The following is an 18,979-nucleotide window of genomic DNA, read 5'->3' on the forward strand; positions in this document are numbered from 1 at the left end:
CTGTCAGTCAGTATTTTCTCAACTTGATTTTCCAAAAAAAGCTCTTTTTAATATTATTGTAAGTCTTCAGGCTTGGCTCATGTAACTGAAGTTCAAGCTGCGCTCTCTCCAGCACTGAACAAGAAGCAGCAAAACATGTAGACAGTAAACATGGAGGGGACTCCAGAGAGGACCAGGAATGTGAGCAAGTCTCAGTCCGCTTGGTTTTCTGCTAAAGAAGGAGGAATTGGTGGAGCTGTGAAGTGAACAAGAGCTGTTGTTAAATTCAGCATGTATCTGATCCACCAAGCAGCACTTATTTTAGTGGAAATCTTTTGTTTTGAATCAGTTTCCCTCCCATTCCCTTGCTCTCTCCCACTACAAAAATACAAATAACCAACAGAGGCTGGTAGTAAATTGAGGTGACAAAATCCAAAATATAAAGATTTACTCAAAAAGTCTAGATCTCCAGTCTGTAAAAAGTCATATAAACTCAGATTATCTTGAGATGTTAGACATTTTAGATTTGTTTTCAGTTACATATTATTGAGTTTATATAGCATATTTATATACATTTTTTTGTTCATCCCAACTCGTTAATCACCTTATTAAGCTGGAAATGCACTCATGGTCTTGACTTGAACTGTGTTCGAAACTTTTCACTCATTAAATCACTTGCTATTCTCTGTGTATTAAATAGTGAACTGTATAGGGAATAATGGAACGAGATTTCAGACACTCAGGCGCGCCCAGTACCACATAAACAACCTGAACACTCAGGAGGACAGATGAACGGAGGTTACATCGATGTTGAAGTTATCTGTTAAATCCCAAATAAATTGTTGAAATTCCGATGATGGTTTTTTCAACTATGGTCCTGTGTCCTGATCACTGATTCTGTAACAGCCCTCGATCTATTCAGTTCAACAGGTAATTTATGTTATATGTTTATTTTTATTTAGTTCAGTAGTTTATCTATTTTTAGTTCACAAGCTACTTAGCTCGCTCGTAGCTCGCTCAAGAGAGCTAAGTAGCTGTAGTTAGCTCGCAAGCTACTGGCTAGTGTCCCTTTTTGGAAAAACTGTTGCGTTTTCCGGAAAAAAAAAGGTTCCAGTTGTTGTTTGGCTGCTGCAGCACAACTGCTGCTTCCTCTTCTCCTCTGGAAATACACGACCGCATTGCATTGTGGTAGACAGGGGTAAAATGTAGGGTACATCGCATGTACACTCAAATTTGCTGTGAATTGTGTGTATTTTATTGTGCACTTTATAGTGGATGAGTTTAACTGCTGAGAATTAGAGCACTACTACAAAATGGCTAACACACTAAATAGTGGACTATTTCTGTGATAGTGAACAGTTTTAGAACACAGCTTTGGAGTCAGCTGGACCTGGTCTTAGACTTGACTTGAAGTACACTGGACCTGGTCTTGGTCTTGACTTAGGGTCGACTGAACCTGGTCTTGATTTGGACTTGTTTATGTTGGTCTAGACTACAGCCCTGGTTACAGGTTTCCATTCTTTTTTTTCTGTCCTCAGTAATGCAGTTTGGAAAAGGTAAATCCTGCTACTATCGCTTCCTGACCAAAGGTCAGCAGTGGATTTGGTTGCAGACTCACTACTACATCACGTACCACCAGTGGAACTCAAAACCTGAGTTTATTGTCTGTACTCACACTGTTGTCAGGTAAGCCTGATTGTTGCACCTTGGGGTGCTCCAACACCTGTGGAGAGAGGGATGTGCACAGTTTATCAGTGTTCTAGTATTAGGGATGTGTGTGAGACATAGAATTACATTTGCATCTACTCTTGTCACTCATGCTCCTTCTATATTTTGTTTTTCAGTTATGCTGAAGTGCGAGCTGAAAGGAGGAGAGCATTTGGCTTTGAAGAGCTGTCTCCACCTGAGATAGCTCCCTCTTCAGTGAAGGTAAGAGTTATGTGACGCTTTCAAGGTCAGTCTTTATTTCAGCTTCAGACATGACCCTCGGTGTTGAACATCCTTCTGTGTTCCAGGCTCAGGAGCTCTACTTGGACATCTGCTCCACACTGGACCCTCCGAGGGACAGAAACAGCGGTGCACGTTCGGTGTCCTCCCACAGCTCCCGGAAGTCCTCCCACACAGCAATGTCAGACTCTGCATGTGAGTCATCCTCTGCTCCCTAAAGTGCTAACTCGCTCAGCAGCAGGTCAATGCGTTCAGAGACTCCGCTCCTATATGACCGAAGTAACTGCTGTGTTATTTAAATTTAGCTGGAAAAATGTGATTTTCTGCTGCTGAGAAATTATAGATGGTGAGATTTATCAAGGCAGTAAATGATGTGACTCCAGCTGTTATTCACTGCAGTAACAGTGATAATGCCCAGGCTTTTACTGGGTCAAAACGTCTATTACATAGATTACCCTTTCTGAGGAATATATGGCAAAATCATTTAAATAGCTTCAAAACTGACAAATCTTAATTGAGCTGAGATAGAGATAAAAAAAAGGTTCTATAACTAAGCAGATCAAAAGTCACAAAAACACCTACCTTAATGTGGGTGACGATACAACTATGATAAAATATTTCCAAGGCTTACTTCTGCATACCTTGTTTGTTTCAGCCTCCGGTCTCTCTGACTTTAGCTGCTCTTACACCCACCGTCTAATGTACTAAGACACTTCACTTCCATCTGGGTGTTTATGAATAATATGCAGTGGTAGACTCATTACAGTTGCTCTTCATAAACATAGCTGCTGCTGCCTTCCCCCACACATATATGCACCATCACCGTTTCCAAAGACATATTCATAAAAAACTGCATCTGTCAAAAATAAATAACTAGTAGATGTTTTTTTTATTCTATCTTTTCATATTGCGTTGGCTACAATGAAAAAACATCCGCTGAATGCATCACAGTTTGTGGGTTTCAGTCAGAGGCAGAATGAGGTGGCAATCAAGGGCCAGTGAATCAGCAGTATTGTTATAAAACCAGAAAGGAAGTGTATTTCATAAGTTTTTTCTTCCTTTCCCTTTGGAAGGCTGTAGTTACTGCTGAGGAGGAATTGAAAATCCTCCTTTTAAACAGGAAATGGACAAGTTTTGTGCTTAAAGTTATCATTTGGGCGAAGATGTAGATTGCACAGTTTATTGGCTATAGAGTAATGACACCATTGGCCTTTAGACTGGTTCCCCATAAGCCCCACTTTTATTATGGAATGCTGTCTGGCACCAGGCACGACCCCCCAGGAAATTTTAGGCTCTATTTATGGCACAAAAAGCCTTTTCAGACCTGGTATTGTAATGCATCGTGGGCAATCAGATCACAGGTGGACAGCCTTAAATGCTAAGTGCTACCAATGTGCTTTCAATGTATTTTGAGGTCTTTCAGTAGTGTGTACACTCATGTGCCCCTAGCTAAACTGAAGGACCGTGTATTCAGCTGACATCCTTGCTTATGTAACACCCCACTTTCTGATGCCGCTGACACAGCGCTGAAGGATCATCCACGGAACTGCTCCCCTCCTGGCGAATGACTAGGTTAACGTCTGCCCGGTTAGCACTTGCCAACTTAGTGGCAACTGTTAAACATGCTAAAAAACTCCACCAACATACCATTGAAACAGCTCAGCTCTGATGTGATAACTGCTAATAACCACTAGGAAACATTAGCCATGTGATGCTAGCAGTTAGCCCTGTCAGAGTGTGTGTGCAGGCAGACACTGACTAACTGTCCTTGCCTGGCACTTGAAGTTGCATTTCTTAGACAAGCACTCTGCCTCTGATTGGCTTACCCTGACCTTCTTACCCTAATGTGAACCAGCCCCACTCCTCTTGCCTAAACCTAACCAATCTAACCACAAAGCTTACACTCCCACAGCAGTAGTCTCTTAGCAGCGGGTGTTTAGGTGTGCTAATTGCACAGAAAACCTCCTGTCAGTTAAAAAAAACAACCCATTTGGTCTTTGGAAATGGAAATGATGTATTTGTTTATTTAGATATAGAGCAGGGAAGTGAGATCGAATCACATGTGGTCACTCGAGATGCACGTGGAGGTGCACTGTAATGTGAGGTGTGAGCACAGACTTTGAGCTCTTCACGGGTGATCAGCTGCCCTTTTACAAATAAAAACAATCAGTGGTAATGATCTAACTGGACATATCCTCACTCTACTATTACCAAAGTGTGTTAAAAGGTGACCTGTCTTCTCTTGCAGCAGCTAACTCCTACACCGAGGCCTGCACACCATCATGGCAGTCTGCTTCCATTGGGACAGAGAAGGCATCTGCCAGACTCCAGCCTAGTAGTTCAAAGGTCAGTTTGTAATGTTTACGTGTCCGTCTGTCTTTGGGGATAAAAATGGTCAGTGGGAGACAGCTGCACAAAGCTGACACAGTGTCATGCTACAGATTGTGCTAAAACTGTAAAACTTTGTCATTTTCCCTGTAGAATTTGGCACAAAGACAAAATTCCTTTGACCTCGTTCCCCAACTGAGCCTCCCCCTTTCTCCTACCTGCAGCAAGCACTCCGCAATGGTTAGTGTTTAGACTTCTTCTCCTGCCTGTTGCCTTCCTTCTCCTCTGTTTGTGTACAATATCTTATTGTTATGACTGTTGCCGCTGTGTGTGTTTATTTCATCTGTCATTGTGCCTACGAGGTCTCCGGGCCTAGTTATGAGATTGTGTTATAAAACCAAAAAGAAAGACAGTTTTAAAAGAGAAAAAGCATCAAGATAATATCTGAAACTGTTTTTGTTTTTTGTTAATCTTTCCACATATTGCTTGTATTTTTCTTGAAGAAATCGCTCATCCATATCTTTTTTTTCCACCCGTGAAACCAATTTCATGGAAAAAGCGGGAAGAATCAAAAGAACAAGCCATTACATGACTCATGCTAACTGATTATCTCCTCATATGCTACACTTACTGGGGAAAAAAAAAAGAAAAAACATAACTGAAGAACAAAAACTAACACGCTTCTCTCATGTCTGTTCCAAACTGCTTTTTGGGATCCTGTCTTTGCAGCAACAGCAAACACAGCAGCAGCAGCAGCAGCAGCAGCAGCAGCAGCAGCAGTCGTCGTCGCCCATGTATCAGTTGCAGCAGCCTCAGCTCTGTGTAATGAACCAGCTGAAGGAGCAGCTGGAGGAAAGGACGCGCATTCTGCAAGCTGACATTAAGACACAACAGCAGGAGCTACACGACATTAAGGAGAAGCTTCACCTAGCTAATCTCCAGGTAAAACTCCCACAAAGATAAAGGAAGAAAAACACAGCCACCCCTCGCAATCAGTAATTATTTTCACTCAAAAAAAAAAAAAAAACAGATAGCTGCAAACTTGAATCTAGACATAAACAAATAGTAGGCATTTATGTTTGAGCTGTACAGAGAAATCAACATCACACTATAAGCTTACCTTACCTAACCCCTCATAGTAATGGTGGAATGGCCCCACCAAGAGGCCAGCACAAACCAGTTCAGCCACAAGTGCTCTCAGCACATGACCCCGATACAGTAACAAGGGAGAGCAGACTCAGGGAGTGTTGCAGTGTTTGTATGATATCGACATGTTATCATATGTCACTGCCTGCAGCGTGCGGAGGCGACATGAGAAGAGCTGGTTTTTGAAAGACAAACACATATTTCCATACAACAGATCAACAGTTAGCTAATCACACTTTAACAAGGGGCTTCGTCACAGAAACGTTTAGGTCTTAAATCTTGCCTTATCTCAGTTTAGCATGACATTTACAGGGTTCCCTCGATCAACGAAAACCTGGAGAAGTCATTGAATTTCACAGTCACATTTTCCATGCCTGGAAGTCATGGGATTAGTCAAAATCATATAGTGTTTGGGAAAAGTTAGGGAATTCTGTTGTGTGAAATGAAAGTATAAGTATTATAGATACATGTATGAAAGGAATGATGCCAAATGAAGAATCAAATTTACAGTTTTAGTTGGGATTTTTTATAGGTTAAAATAAGAGTGGTCTGAAATGGGATAGAAAACAGCCATGCATTTAGGGATTGCTTCTTTAATAGGGAGATTTTTTTCTATTTTTGGAACTTAAAAAAGGACAAGCAGTGAAGATATTTGTTTGTAATGAGGCCCCTGAACTGAAATAACTGATAAGATAATCCAGTATTAGTCCCATAGCGGGAAGATAAGTTACTTTACAGTAGCACAGTGGATAGTGCGAAACAAGAATCATCAGTCAAATAACAACACACAAAGCAATGTACTCAGTACACATCAGTTAAAAGAGATCAGTCTCATGAGTAAACAGTAAGAACAGAGAAACTGAAATAAGGAAACATTAGCAATATAAAGAATAAACAGTAAAAATCACAGAACAATACAGTAAGCAAACAGAAAAAAGCAAAATGTAATAAATTGACAGGCTGATGAGTATGGCGTACACTGATACTGCACTTGAGTGCTGATTGTAAACAGTAAAAAAAATAAAAGGAAGATAAAATAAATAGGCTTAATGGCAGAGGTTACATTATTCTTAACTCAGCAGAGAAGCTGTGTGCATCCAACCTGTTTTGAGGACAGGGCCCTGGTACAACTACATATTAAGGAATTTCTTGGAGGGGTGGTAAATGAGGCGCAGCTTAAAACACTTGCCACTATTGACACAGCCTGCTTAATTGACTCAGCTGATACCAATCTCTCATGTCATCAGCTTAAGTCGTGCATATATACCCTTCTGTCTGCTATGCACACCATTTGCCTGATGAAGACCCTGTTAGGTTGAAACATACAGTATCTGTTGAAAATATTTGGAGCTGTGCTCCATTGTGCAAATGTTTATTCTCTTTGTCACCTTAGAATTTACAGAATTTCCATTTTAAGGTGTAGATATTGCATAGTTGGTATTGTCTCAAATGGCCACAACAAAACCACATCATCCACCACATCACACTTTGGCAAGGTTGAACAAAAGACATTTAATCAAATTAAACCAAATTAGACCAAATTAAAGGTTAACTATACATTTACAGTGTGAAGTGTGGAAGTCAGCGGTGTCAGCTGTGTGTGTATGATGCATGAGTGAAAAATGTGTGGTAGTGCATAAAAGCAAAACAAAGAGCTAAGGAAATATTGCAAGACCAATGGGGGACAGGGAGCTGCAGCAGCAGCAGAGTGGAAGTGCAGCCAGAGACAGAGCGACCAGCTGCACGTGGGCCTCATTAACCTGAGCACTCACAGGTTCCCAGTTGCACTAATGAGCACCGGCCTGCAAGAGAGCGCACAGAATCAACAGCACAGAGATGACACCCCAGGGTAGTCACAGTACATGTATTTATTCATTTATTTAATTTAAGAAGGACCATTTGCAGTTTTAACAGAAATGTTACTATTTTGATGCACTGTGCCAGATTATAGCTTAGGCCTTTAAAACATGAGCATATTGGTTTTATTTCTTTCAAAAACATGACGAGAAGGCAATGAGAAATATAAGAGGCGAGACATGGCTTAAACATTAGCAAAAAATTTGAAAAAAGTTACAGGAAAATTACCTGAAAATGAGCACAAAATAATAAAGAAAAGGACCCCAGAAAGTGATGAAAATTATTATATAATATGTATAAATAAAAAAAAAAGATGACACAAGATAACACAAAACTACTCAAACTACACATCATTTACTAAACACAATAAAAAGCTACATACAATAGCGCATCACAACTGAATGCTTATGCTTGTCAAATTAAAAAATAGTTATAAAAGTCCACAGTTCAAGGTCAGTGAGTACATAGCTGAGCAGCTTTTAGCTGCCTTCTCAAGGTGGTTTTGAAAGTCCTGACAGAGTTGCCCACAGAGGCTAATCTTGAGGATCTAATAGAACTTACTGAGCGAGTATACACAAAGTCACATAGTGGGGGAGGGGCAAAACCATTCCGAATTTTATAAACCAAGCATACATTTTAAAAAAATATTTAAAATTGTCAAAGCTCAGTGACTTGTATTTCTCCAGTATGTTATATACTGTTTTGCACTGAGTGCTGATTGATTGATAAAAGTCAGTTTTGTTAGGTGTGGTCTACAGGGAGCAGTGCTGGGTGTGTGGTGTGAATAAGCAGTACAGACATACTGCTGTGATTTTGGAATAGAGAAACCAACGATATGCAAAACAGCATTTGAGCCATATTTTTGGCTTGAGTTTTAAAAATAAATAAATACATAGATAGATAGATAGATAGATAGATAGATAGATAGATAGATAGATAGATAGATAGATAGATAGATAGATAGATAGATAGATAGGAAGCAGACTTTTTAAAATATAAATAAAAGCTTTTTTAGGTAAATGAAGGATAGATTGATATTTTCTGTGTATGTGTGTGTAAGATGTTGTTACAGCAGCCTACCCACAATGACTTTGGTCAGGCCCAGCAGCAGCAGCAGCAGCAGCAGCAGGGCTCAGGCAGGTCGGCCCAGCAGAGCCAGTCAGGGGTCATCAGGCAGCTCTCAGGCCACCCTAAACCACCGTCGTGCGGGGCCCACAGCTCATCGCCTCACACACTCCTGAGAGAGAACAGCTCGCCCTCAACGCAGGTACACAGCTGCATGTGTGAGAAATCCAAAATCTGTCAGAAAAACGGTCCAAAACACAAAACACAGCTGTGTGGAAAAAAAGAGGATGACATTGAGTCAAATTACCTTCAGTCATTAGCAGCTAATGACTTGTAGCCTACTTCAGCACTCAGAGCACAGCAGGAGGCAGGTTATGGATTCAGCCATTAACGTCAAATTATTATTGAATGATAGAAACATCACAACAACAGGTGGTAGTTAGTATTCAGTTTCTCAGCCAAGTGCTGCTTTCAATTTGTGCTTGTTTGACTTGTAGCAAAAAGACACCTCAACCTTTTGCTTCTGCCTCATCAGGAGGAGGACGTATCTGCGTATTGGATATTTAACTTATTTGACCGCCGAGTTGTATAGTTTTTACAGTTTGTGTTTCCTTCGCTTCATCTTAGGTCCAGCAGAGGATTGCACGGAGCGGGCAGGCGCAGTCAGTGAGCGTGCCTGTGCAGACGAACACAAGTGTGACGATGCCCTTTTACAGCAACCCCATGATGTTCTCTCAGACCAACACGAGGTCTCTGCAGGATGCAAACCAAAGACAAACAGACAACGAGTTCAGCCAAGATGGACAACTACGGTGAGAGACAATGGGCCCTATCTAAACCATCTATAGTGCATGGTCTAAAGTGTGTGGCGCAAGTGCATTTCTGAATCCACTTTTTTTGTAAACGGTGCATAATTTGGGTGCAAAGTAAGGATCAAGAGGCAAACGGTAAAAGTAAGCAGTGTTGATCAAATATCAACCAAGATTTTGTTGCTGCTGAATATGTTTCTGTTTTCAGAAACATATTTTAACTTACTATTTAACTGTAATTTGAGATATTTTGTCACCGGCCGGCTGTCATATTGTTTCCTTTTGGAAAAACAGCTAAGCTCGCATTATGTCATCTGCCAGCAGGAGGGTTTATTGGTCTGATGTGGTGAAATGCATCCTGGTAGTTGAAGGTTTTCTACCTCTGGAGCAAAAGCAAATCCCACATCCCCTTTTTTTCTGTTTTCTCTGGTCATGTAGCAACAATTTTAAAAAGTATTTGCATATTTCTGCTTCATAGACAATCTAGTTTAATGAAAAAACCATCATTCGGCAGTGACATACATGTGTATAACAAACTTAGTGTATGTGCGTTATGAACTTTCCTCCGTAGGTACATTTTACTATTTAAATAATGCATGTTTTAAAATAGCCAGAAAATGCTGTGTCATTTTGACTTTAATCCAGGTTTTTGTTGGGCAATGGTGCAGTATCTTTCTGCTGCTGCAAGATAACTATACGCCAACAATGCGCCCATTCACAGCTCATTTATAAGTGGGCATAGTACTGTTTTTAATGCATTTTAATTGTTGTAGTGCTCATGTCACCTGCCCCAGAGACTACGGTTGAAAATTAGCCAACTTGGCTAAACTGGGATATTTACAGTAACATTCATTAATATGCATTGTCTCTGTGTTTTAAACCAATAAATAAATAAATAAATAAATTATAAGACCTGCTTTCCTATGGGCACACAGATGGGTGTTATGGTGATATTTGCCGTATGGCAGACTCTATGGAAAAACACTAATATGCAGTCAGTTTTATGAACAGTGTTAGCAGGAAGAAACATCTTCCTTTAACTGGTTAGCTCCTTGTGTGTTTGTGTTGTGTGTTGATATTTGAAAATGCTCGCTGTCATCCTGCTTTGAGGTTGTTGTTATTTTTCACAGTACAGATTGAGTTTTTCCACTAACAGATTTCATTTCCTACAGCATGCTCCTCAACCAGCCGATGCAGACTCTGGTTCCCACTAGCAGTGTCACCTCGCAGCCTTCCCAGTGCAACATGGGCATCTCTCAAACCATGTGAGAACTGTTTAATTACACTGCAAACACACACACACCAGTCTGTTTGTGTGGCGTCATTTCATATTGTGCCTAAGTTCTTCATTGTGCCCTCTGAACAGATACACCCTGGAGCAGCAGATCATCGGCCCGTCGTTCTCCATGCAACAAGTCAACTGCAACGCCGTCCTCGTGCCCTCGCCGGTCTTCACGTCCCCCATCATGATCCCACACAACAATTTTATCACAAACCAGTCGCAGTCAGCCTACCACTCTCAGCCTCAGGCTTCTCAGCACTCCCTGCAGCTCCAGCAGCCCCAGCAGTTCTTTCAGGTACCAGCTGCTGTGTGTCAACCGCTGCGCATTCATGAACTATAACTGCATGTAATGTGTGATGGCCCGCTGCATAATGCAGCTCAGTGTAATTACCCGCGGCTTTATATTTACGGAATTTACGATCATTTTAGGCATTGCACTTCATCTGAATCCCTAGTTTCCACAGCAACAAGCTGCTGTGTAATTCTCACAGGCTGTCAGAGATCCGTGTTATTTTCAGTCACTCTAAAACCTCGGCTTCGTAGCAAAGCTGTGATGTAATCTGAAATTCATTAGGTCAGACGAATGATTTTCTCCAGTCTTGTTTGTCGTCTTTGTCCGGAAGGGACAGCACAGCGGGTCAGCAGCCGTTCAAAAAACACGACAATAGATAAATAGTGAAACAGCTCATAAGTAGCTTACCCAAATCCCTGCATGTACCCGAGAACATTGCACCAGTTTATTCGGGGTCACAGTGTGGAGTCTCTTCAGAGATCGAAGATGCTTCAGTCTCTGAAGTGATCCCTTCACTTTAACCCTATGAAACCTGGAGTGATATCACTTGCTTTCAGACAACAACTATTTCAACCATTAAACTCTGAGCACATTGGTGCAATTTCCCTCAAAAACATGGGTAATAAAGCAGTAGCAATTTGGTAAGAGATGTTCTTAAATAAGAAGATAATTTTTTGTTTTAAAATTTAAAATGATCATAATTACATACAGAAAAGTACCTCACAGAAATATTTTTCTAATTTTTTGCACTTTTACAGGTTTCCTTGACTTTTTTTTTTTTTACTAATTTCTTGCTAAATTTTAGCAAAATTACATCAAAGCACAAAGGACTGTACAAAAATGATTTAGGTCGAAGGGGTTATGTTTTTTTTTTTCTTGCCTAAAATTTCTAGGAGAGCAAGAGTGGGTCTGTAGTTCCTCCATTTTCCCACACCCCATATTTGTATTTTATTTCATTATTTTCTGGAGAGATTATTACAAGAAAATGTATTGAATTGTCAAAGAATATTCCTTTGGTGTGGTGCATCAACATTTTATTTTCTAGCAGTGAAAAGACTAATGTGTCAGTTTGGAAAAACGGTCTCAGTGGGGAATGAACATTCTCCCTCTGTAGGGCGCACCACTTTCCCACTTACCAGCAGTTCTCACTGTATTCTGCATTATACCAGAAGTAACGTAAAGTTAAATATCGTGGAGAATTAAGCTATAATAACACACTCCAACCTCTTGTACTAATAGGTGACAGGAAGATATTGAGGTGCTGAAGTCCTTAAGCAGCCACAGAGCTGCTGCTTGTTGCTGTGGTAATAATGTTCATTTAGTAGCTCTCAGAGAGCAACTGGAATGCTCAACAAACACTGTTTGTGATGCTTTTTCTATAATTTTGGTAATTGCCAATTCCAGCCCTAATGTGCGATTTGGACATTGTAAAAATAATTGTTGCAATAGAATTTAAAGCTTGAAATAAGCAGTGGTGTGTTAAAGAAAACAGTACTCAAGTAAAAGTGCTGTTCAAGTTGAAGTAAAAGTAATTATTAAAAGAAGCACTTGAGTAAGAGTAAAAAAAGTATATTGTAAAAACACTACTCAAGTAGTGAGTAACATTAATTAGTTAATTAATCAATGAATCAGGTTTTTTTTGCCAAGTACATTTACATATAAAAGGAATTTGACTTGGTGTTTTGGTGCAAAATAACTAACATAAAGGAAGAATAAAATAGTCAATGTAAATAGAATAAGACACAATGTTAAAAAATATACAAGCAATTTAAAGAATATAAAATGAAAAAAAAAATATAAAGAACACAAAGTATATGTACAAAAGTTGCAATGGAGGTACAATTTACTTAAGAAATGAATGTTACATGTAACAGTGTAAACGTGATGGGTTACATGGGGCATGATAATCATTACAGAACTTTTTGAACAGTCTGTAAGGTAAAAACCTTAACATAAAATCACTGCCCGCAGATGGTGAGAGTGGAATGAAAGGAAAAATCTTCATTTACAGGGTGAACTTGGCTCGTGCACTAGCCCTTAAGTAGTACACTATGATTGTTATTGCAGAGCATCTATCAGCACCAAATAATGGCTGTATTCATGTTTTCTGTTAGACATTAAGTTTAATCATACTGATGATGGTTCAAACTCGCTCCACTCATATGCGGACCCTCCTCTGTTGGTGCAGCTGAGCACATCTGCATATTTGGAGAAAACACCTGTGTTTACGCTGATTGTTTGGCATCTCAGTGAAGGATTAGAGGGGCAACAGTTGAAGAATAATTCATCTTCTCTTCTGTGTCCACAGATGGCTCAAGGACTTGTACACGGTGGATCTACTCCAGCATTCTTACACACCACTAATGTCCCACAGCAAAGCACTGTGGGATACATCCAGCAGCAGCAGCAGCAGCAGCAAACACAGCAACTGCCGCAAGCACAACAGCAACAGGCGCAACAGCAACAAAGGCAATACCAACATTCCCAAAACCAGACTGGCAGTGTTTCAGACTTCCGAAACATGCTGACTCGGTAGCGCTGTGGACCGTGTTAGAGCGCTGAGGTCTCCCTCTGTGTTGTCGCCGTGCGGGCGGCAGCACGTCGTGGCATCTGGAAGTCTGACGTCTGTGGCGGAAATGCCCGAAAGTGGAAAACTGCATCTAGTGACCTTACTGTTGATGTGAAGCCGCCTGTTGAGCAGAAGCCGCTGCAGTGGAACCCGAACGCAGAGGCTGCACCGACCTGACGTCACCTGCAGGATGCGAGGAGAGTCTGAGGGTGCCGGGGCCTCCATCGAGGGCCCGCGTCACACTCAGTCGTCAGTCAGTGAAACTGCTGGAACAAGTGGATTATCAAAGCTCTCGAGAAGGCGTTCTCATTTCTATATGGACGTTTTTTCATCTGAGAGTTTCCTTCTAAGTGTCTGTTTGCACTTTGGTACCGCCCCCTACCCAAATGTAGAGTATTTATTTTTGCCCATGAATGAATATTTTCCTCACTTGCAACGGCTCGACAGTGTACAGCTGGACACGCCTCCCTCACCAGTGACACACAATCATCACCCGCGCTCAGATTTTTACCTCCAGTGTGAACGCTTCATCTCATAAAGGGATTTGTGTACATGGGAACATAGGTGTGCATTTCAGTTGGCAGACATCAGATCCCATTTCGTCCCCAAAAAATGTGCAGTTAGTATGTTCATGGCGAGTCACTAGAGAGGGGCTTTATTGTGAGAGCTCCGAAATGAGCGTCATATCTACAATCATAAGAATTCAGATGAAACACGCCACACTGGGACGCCGAGGGGGTTATTCTCCAATTATTAAAAAGGTCTATCTAGATTTTTAAAGCCTCAATCTGGGACTGAAGAAGGGACGCTACTGCTGTCCCACAAAGTTCTGAAACTTGAATTTCAGGCGCTTAAACAGTCCTTAAACAAGCTACCAGAGGGGGGGAACAAAATTGTGCCTTTAACCGTGGTTCGTCCACGGTGCGGTTTGATGGTTGTGTCTGATTACGGCTTTAAAAATCCAGCTCAGGTCCATTTGGAATACAAAGTTCTATTTTCATAGGTCATAATTTATTATTTTCCACATCAAACAGAAGAACGTCTAGATTTGTACTGGATGTATTACAAATAATATATTGGATGCTTTTCGCAGCCTTTACAACAGTAAATCCAAACCTCTTTCTCTGTAATGATAGAAGCTGATAAGATTCATTTAACTATTTACTGAAACCCTCAATCACTTCATGTTTATTTATTACATATATATTTGAAAAAAATATACGGGATTAAGAAATAAGTTTTATACACAAAAACCGATTTGATTTGTTTAGACATTGAAAGGTCAACGCTGATCTAATGCAGGAACAGTCCTCTCAGTTTCTTATACCACAACACAACAAAGTGCTGCAGAAGCGTGAGCTCGGTGAGTCCAATATCTTGGAAACAGTGAGAAATGATTTGGGAGAAACTCTGCCCGCTGCCTGGATATTTGTGAACAGTATTACCCTCTTTGCTCTGCATTCCCGTTTATTTTTTGGTCTTTGTTTTGTTGAGTTTATTTCACCATCTGCGAAGTCACTAAATGAACGCTCTAACAGTGACCAAATGAGCTTTTTTACTAGTAAACAAAACATGGCTTCCTACTATGAGTGTCATCGCATCCAAAAACGAAAAATATTGCTGGCAGATTTAATTTTCCATAAGAATTTTTAAAAAAAAAACATACGGAAACGCTAAGGGGACAAGGGAGGAAAAAAATAAAATAGTGAAAAAATACATGGGTGGGGGAAAAAAAAAAGAGAAATACTTTTGCTGAGTTTTTTATCACTAATAATCACCACAACACAACACAAATGTTTTGCGAGGGAATGCAAAAAAACAAAAAACCTGGAAGTTGGCAAAAGTATTTCTTTTTTTTTTCCACCTATTTATTTATTTTCTTGCCCATCTTTTTTAACCATCTTTTTTTTTTTGTCCCCCGTCTTATTTTTTTCTCCCCATCTTACTTTTCACCTATTTTCAACCCCATCTTTTTTTCTCTCCTGTTTTTTTTCTACCTCCTGGTTTTTTCTCTCCTGACTTTTTTTTCATCCGTTTATTTTTTCTACCCATCATTTTTTTTCTCTCCTGTGTTTATTCAACTATTGCTTCTCCCCCATCTTTTTTTATTACCCACTTATTTTTTCCTCCCCCATTTTTTTCCTCTCCCCATCTATTTTTTCTCCCCTATCTTTCTTTCCACCCCTCAATTTTTTCACTTTCCCACCTTTTTTTTCACCCATCTGTTCTTTTCTCTCTCCCATGTCTCCTTAGAAACCACCAATGCATCATTGTGTAGAATATCACAGCTACAGCGATAACAAAACACTACATCTGACATATTTTTAACACTGACTGTTCATCCATCTGACAGTTGCTCGTGTTATTTGCGGAGTCAGTCCTGCTAGTATTTAAAGATGTTACAATCTTGTTGTTTTCACACTTTTAATACATTTTATATGAAAATCTTTCAAGTCCATTTTATTTGGAGAGATCTTTTGGTGAAGGAAATCTTGCTGCGATATGTCCAACTGCTATTCAGCTCACGCAGCTGCGCTCTTATCTCAGTCATTTTAAATACAAAGGTTAGCAGACATTTAGGTATTTATTGGCTCAAGTTCTGCATTTTTCAGACAGTGCTGTCAGACTGCAGAGCTGCATTTATGGTGGCATGTCGGCTGTAACAAAAAAGGAGTGTGAAGCCGGATTAGCAGTTGAATGTCGTCCAGGAAGAAAACACACCAAAGAACACGTATCTCTCTTTTGTTTGTGACAATCAGACAACTTGTATCAGGATGCTGTGCAGAAACTGCCTGTGCCAGAGTCTGACTTCATCAAACTTCAGATTATTTCCTGGATTACATAGCTGTTCCCAGTTCAGCAGGAAAAAAAAAACAGGTTGTCGTGACTCAGTGTTTCCCGAAAATCTCACTGTGGAACTTTTGCAACACTTTATAAAGAAAAGCAGCTTTCCGTGCTCAAAATGACAGTTTGGTCTCAGCTGTACACATTCACGTTAGCTGCGTCATAGTCCCTTTCAAGACTGGTGCTGTTCATAGTGGACACATTTAGCAAGTACGTTCAGTGCCGACTTACACTTTCCTACGTGCAATGTCAATTTGAAAAAGAAGAATGTTAATTTATACTGTTTGAAATGTTTCACAACACATGTACGATGTATATAGAGGTGTATAATAAGCCATTGTACCATGTAAATTATATGGAAGTATTTTTTTAATGAAAATGTCCGAACATTCCTCCAAACGTTGATATCAGCAGTATCTTTTTTTTAAGGTATCAGATGTGTCCTGTGGGAATGTGGTGTTAGTTTTTCTCAAACAAAACACAGAAACTCTACAGTAAAGGGTCATGCGTTCACTGTGATCCTGAAAAAATAGATAAAATTAAGATTTTATTTAAGAGTTCACACCAGGGTGCAGGAACAGCTGTGTGGTCTTTAAACGGTAGTTCAGCCAAAAATGACTGAAGTGAACCTACGAAAATCATTTTCCTTTTTGTCAGTTTAATGGGTTTAAGATGTTAAGCATTTAATAAAAAGTGCAGTAGCCCATCACAATCAAAATCATTCTTTTAAACAGTGGAGGGAAGTCTCACTCTCTTTGATGTATTTATACATCCACATTCGGTATAGCGACAGTAAAGTGACTGCCTGTGTAAGTTCAGCTCAGCCAGCAACTCAGAGGTGCCATAGATTAATATATATGTTATTCTTTCCTTCAATTTTATTTCAATTACTGAAAAAAAATCTTAAGACATTTTTAGTCACTCATATTGAAATTAACACTTTTTCATCACATCATTCAGAGAAAGTTTCAGTCCATGTTTGTCTACAAAAAAATTGTTATGCTGTTATTTGCCTTGAAAAGGTGGTAGAGGGAAATTGTGCTGATTACACTCAGCTGTGAGTGAATCATGTTGAGATAGTACACGCATTGTGTTTCAGATGTGGGTTAAAGGGATAGTTCCAATTTTTTTGAAGTGGCGTTGTATGGGGTACTCATCTATAGACAGTACATTACAAACAGTAGATGCCAGACAAATCGCCCCCAGTTTGGAGATACAGGCTGGAGTTTGACAAAGAAGCTAAGGAATATACTGCTGTGGATGGGGGCCAGCAACAAAATATGTCTTAGCCACCTAAAAAAAAAACCAAAAAAACAACTAAAAACTAAACTAACTAAGCTGTAAAAGCACTCTAACCAAAGCCAGACTCCATTGAAAATTTAGAAAGATTTAAACCTGCTCGACACAGGAGCTGCTGGTTTACCACTGCCTTGATCTGTTTATTTAAGTTTTAAGTTTGTGTTAAAGTGAGACTTTAAGTGAGACTTAAAGTGAGGTGTTAAAAACAGTTACTCGGATTCACTTAAGCCACACAGTAACAAAAAATGACTGAAGGAAGGAAGGAAGGAAGGAAGGAAGGAAGGAAGGAAGCAAACAAGCGGTAGACCAGCAGCTCCCATGTTCAGCAAGCTAAAATTACTGTTTTTCTCAGTGGAGTCTGGTGTCTTTGACGAGAGCATAACAACTTTGTCGTCTAAACAGGCTGCCTGACAGGAAGGTAGAGTGGTAAACATGCTCTCAATACAGAGCATATAACAGCATACCCTTAAAATTACATTTTGTTTTAGATGAGATTTTTTATTTAGATGGTAAAATCAGTTTTGATGCTGACCCTGTCCACAGTAGTACATTGCTTAGCTTCAGTGTCGGACTCCAGCCTGCTTCTCCAAACTGAAGGCATGCCGACTGACATCAGCTGTATGAAATACACCAGACCATGACCACTTCAAAAATATCAACTATCCCTTTAAACTCTAAATTATTTTGCTTTGGACAAATCACCCACCATGTCTGGATGATTTTTAGAGTTGTTTTTTTTTTTTAAAAGTGTGTACTGCTTCACAGATGTTATTGTAAATAATTCATCTGCTCTGTCGGTACTGTTTTTCTTTGTAGTCTCCCAAACAGTAGTTACCGCACCTTTTTTTTTTTCAACTTTCAGAGTGCTTTTCTTCTTCATGTTTTTTTTTTCATTGAGTGTCATTGAAGGCATGTGATTTGAATCACATATAACTTGTACTTTTTCTGATTTGTAAAATAGCGACTGACACCTTAAATGTAAGCGTGTGCGGTCGGATCAATGCTTTCTGTGTGAGATTTGCCAGGACATGAAGAAAACCAACCTGGTGCACAGCCATTTCTGCAGTTTCAGTGCAGAAACAAACATTGAATATATTGTACAATAGAATGTAAAAAAAAAAGTTTAGACTATATATATAGTTGTTTATTTTATATGTCTATATAGATTACATATGTATGTTACATGATTTTAAAATTAAAGTAATTTTGTAACAGATAATGAAGTGTCTTATTAGAGGAGGTGAGGCTTTTTTTTTGGCGTTTCGAGTTGGTGTTGCACAGTCACTTGTATGGCTTGTTTTCTTTCTGTATTTACCATCAAAATAAGCTTTAAAAATATCGTTAATATTGTTTTAAAAGAAATTAACAAATTAAGTTTACATTCTAAAATATCTTGATATTAATTATGTTATATTGAATTATTTATAAATCAACCTGGATATTGTGAAATACTTGGAAATAAATATTTTTAAACATATGTATTGTTATTCTGAGCAAAAGACTGTTTCTCGACTTGTTTGTTCCTGATGCAAAAAGACGGATTTTCACATCAGAGTGCCAGG

The 18,979-nt window shown here is 39.6% G+C and overlaps 1 protein-coding gene across 9 annotated transcripts in view; it reads left to right on the forward strand.

The window, feature by feature from the left end:
• Positions 1-18,894, forward strand: part of npas2 (neuronal PAS domain protein 2) — a 64,589-nt gene extending 45,695 nt beyond the window's left edge. For 2 of the 9 annotated variants that reach the window (XM_042499574.2, XM_088087982.1), the window contains exons 12-22: positions 1,518-1,665; positions 1,824-1,908; positions 1,995-2,121; positions 4,175-4,272; positions 4,408-4,494; positions 4,984-5,196; positions 8,318-8,524; positions 8,950-9,134; positions 10,304-10,396; positions 10,474-10,708; positions 13,014-18,894. In XM_042499574.2, the coding sequence (XP_042355508.2) occupies positions 1,518-1,665; positions 1,824-1,908; positions 1,995-2,121; positions 4,175-4,272; positions 4,408-4,494; positions 4,984-5,196; positions 8,318-8,524; positions 8,950-9,134; positions 10,304-10,396; positions 10,474-10,708; positions 13,014-13,241 (1,706 nt within the window). In that variant the 3' untranslated portion in view covers positions 13,242-18,894. The remainder of the gene's footprint in view (positions 1-1,517; positions 1,666-1,823; positions 1,909-1,994; positions 2,122-4,174; positions 4,273-4,407; positions 4,495-4,983; positions 5,197-8,317; positions 8,525-8,949; positions 9,135-10,303; positions 10,397-10,473; positions 10,709-13,013) is intronic. The other 7 variants (XM_042499575.2, XM_042499578.2, XM_042499580.2 and 4 more) reach the window with 7 other exon arrangements.
• The last annotated feature ends 85 nt before the right edge of the window (positions 18,895-18,979 follow it).

The sequence above is a fragment of the Plectropomus leopardus genome, chromosome 15 (assembly GCF_026936395.1).
Source record: "Plectropomus leopardus strain MGB_pleo_1.0 chromosome 15, ASM2693639v1, whole genome shotgun sequence".
NCBI lineage: Eukaryota > Metazoa > Chordata > Actinopteri > Perciformes > Serranidae > Plectropomus > Plectropomus leopardus.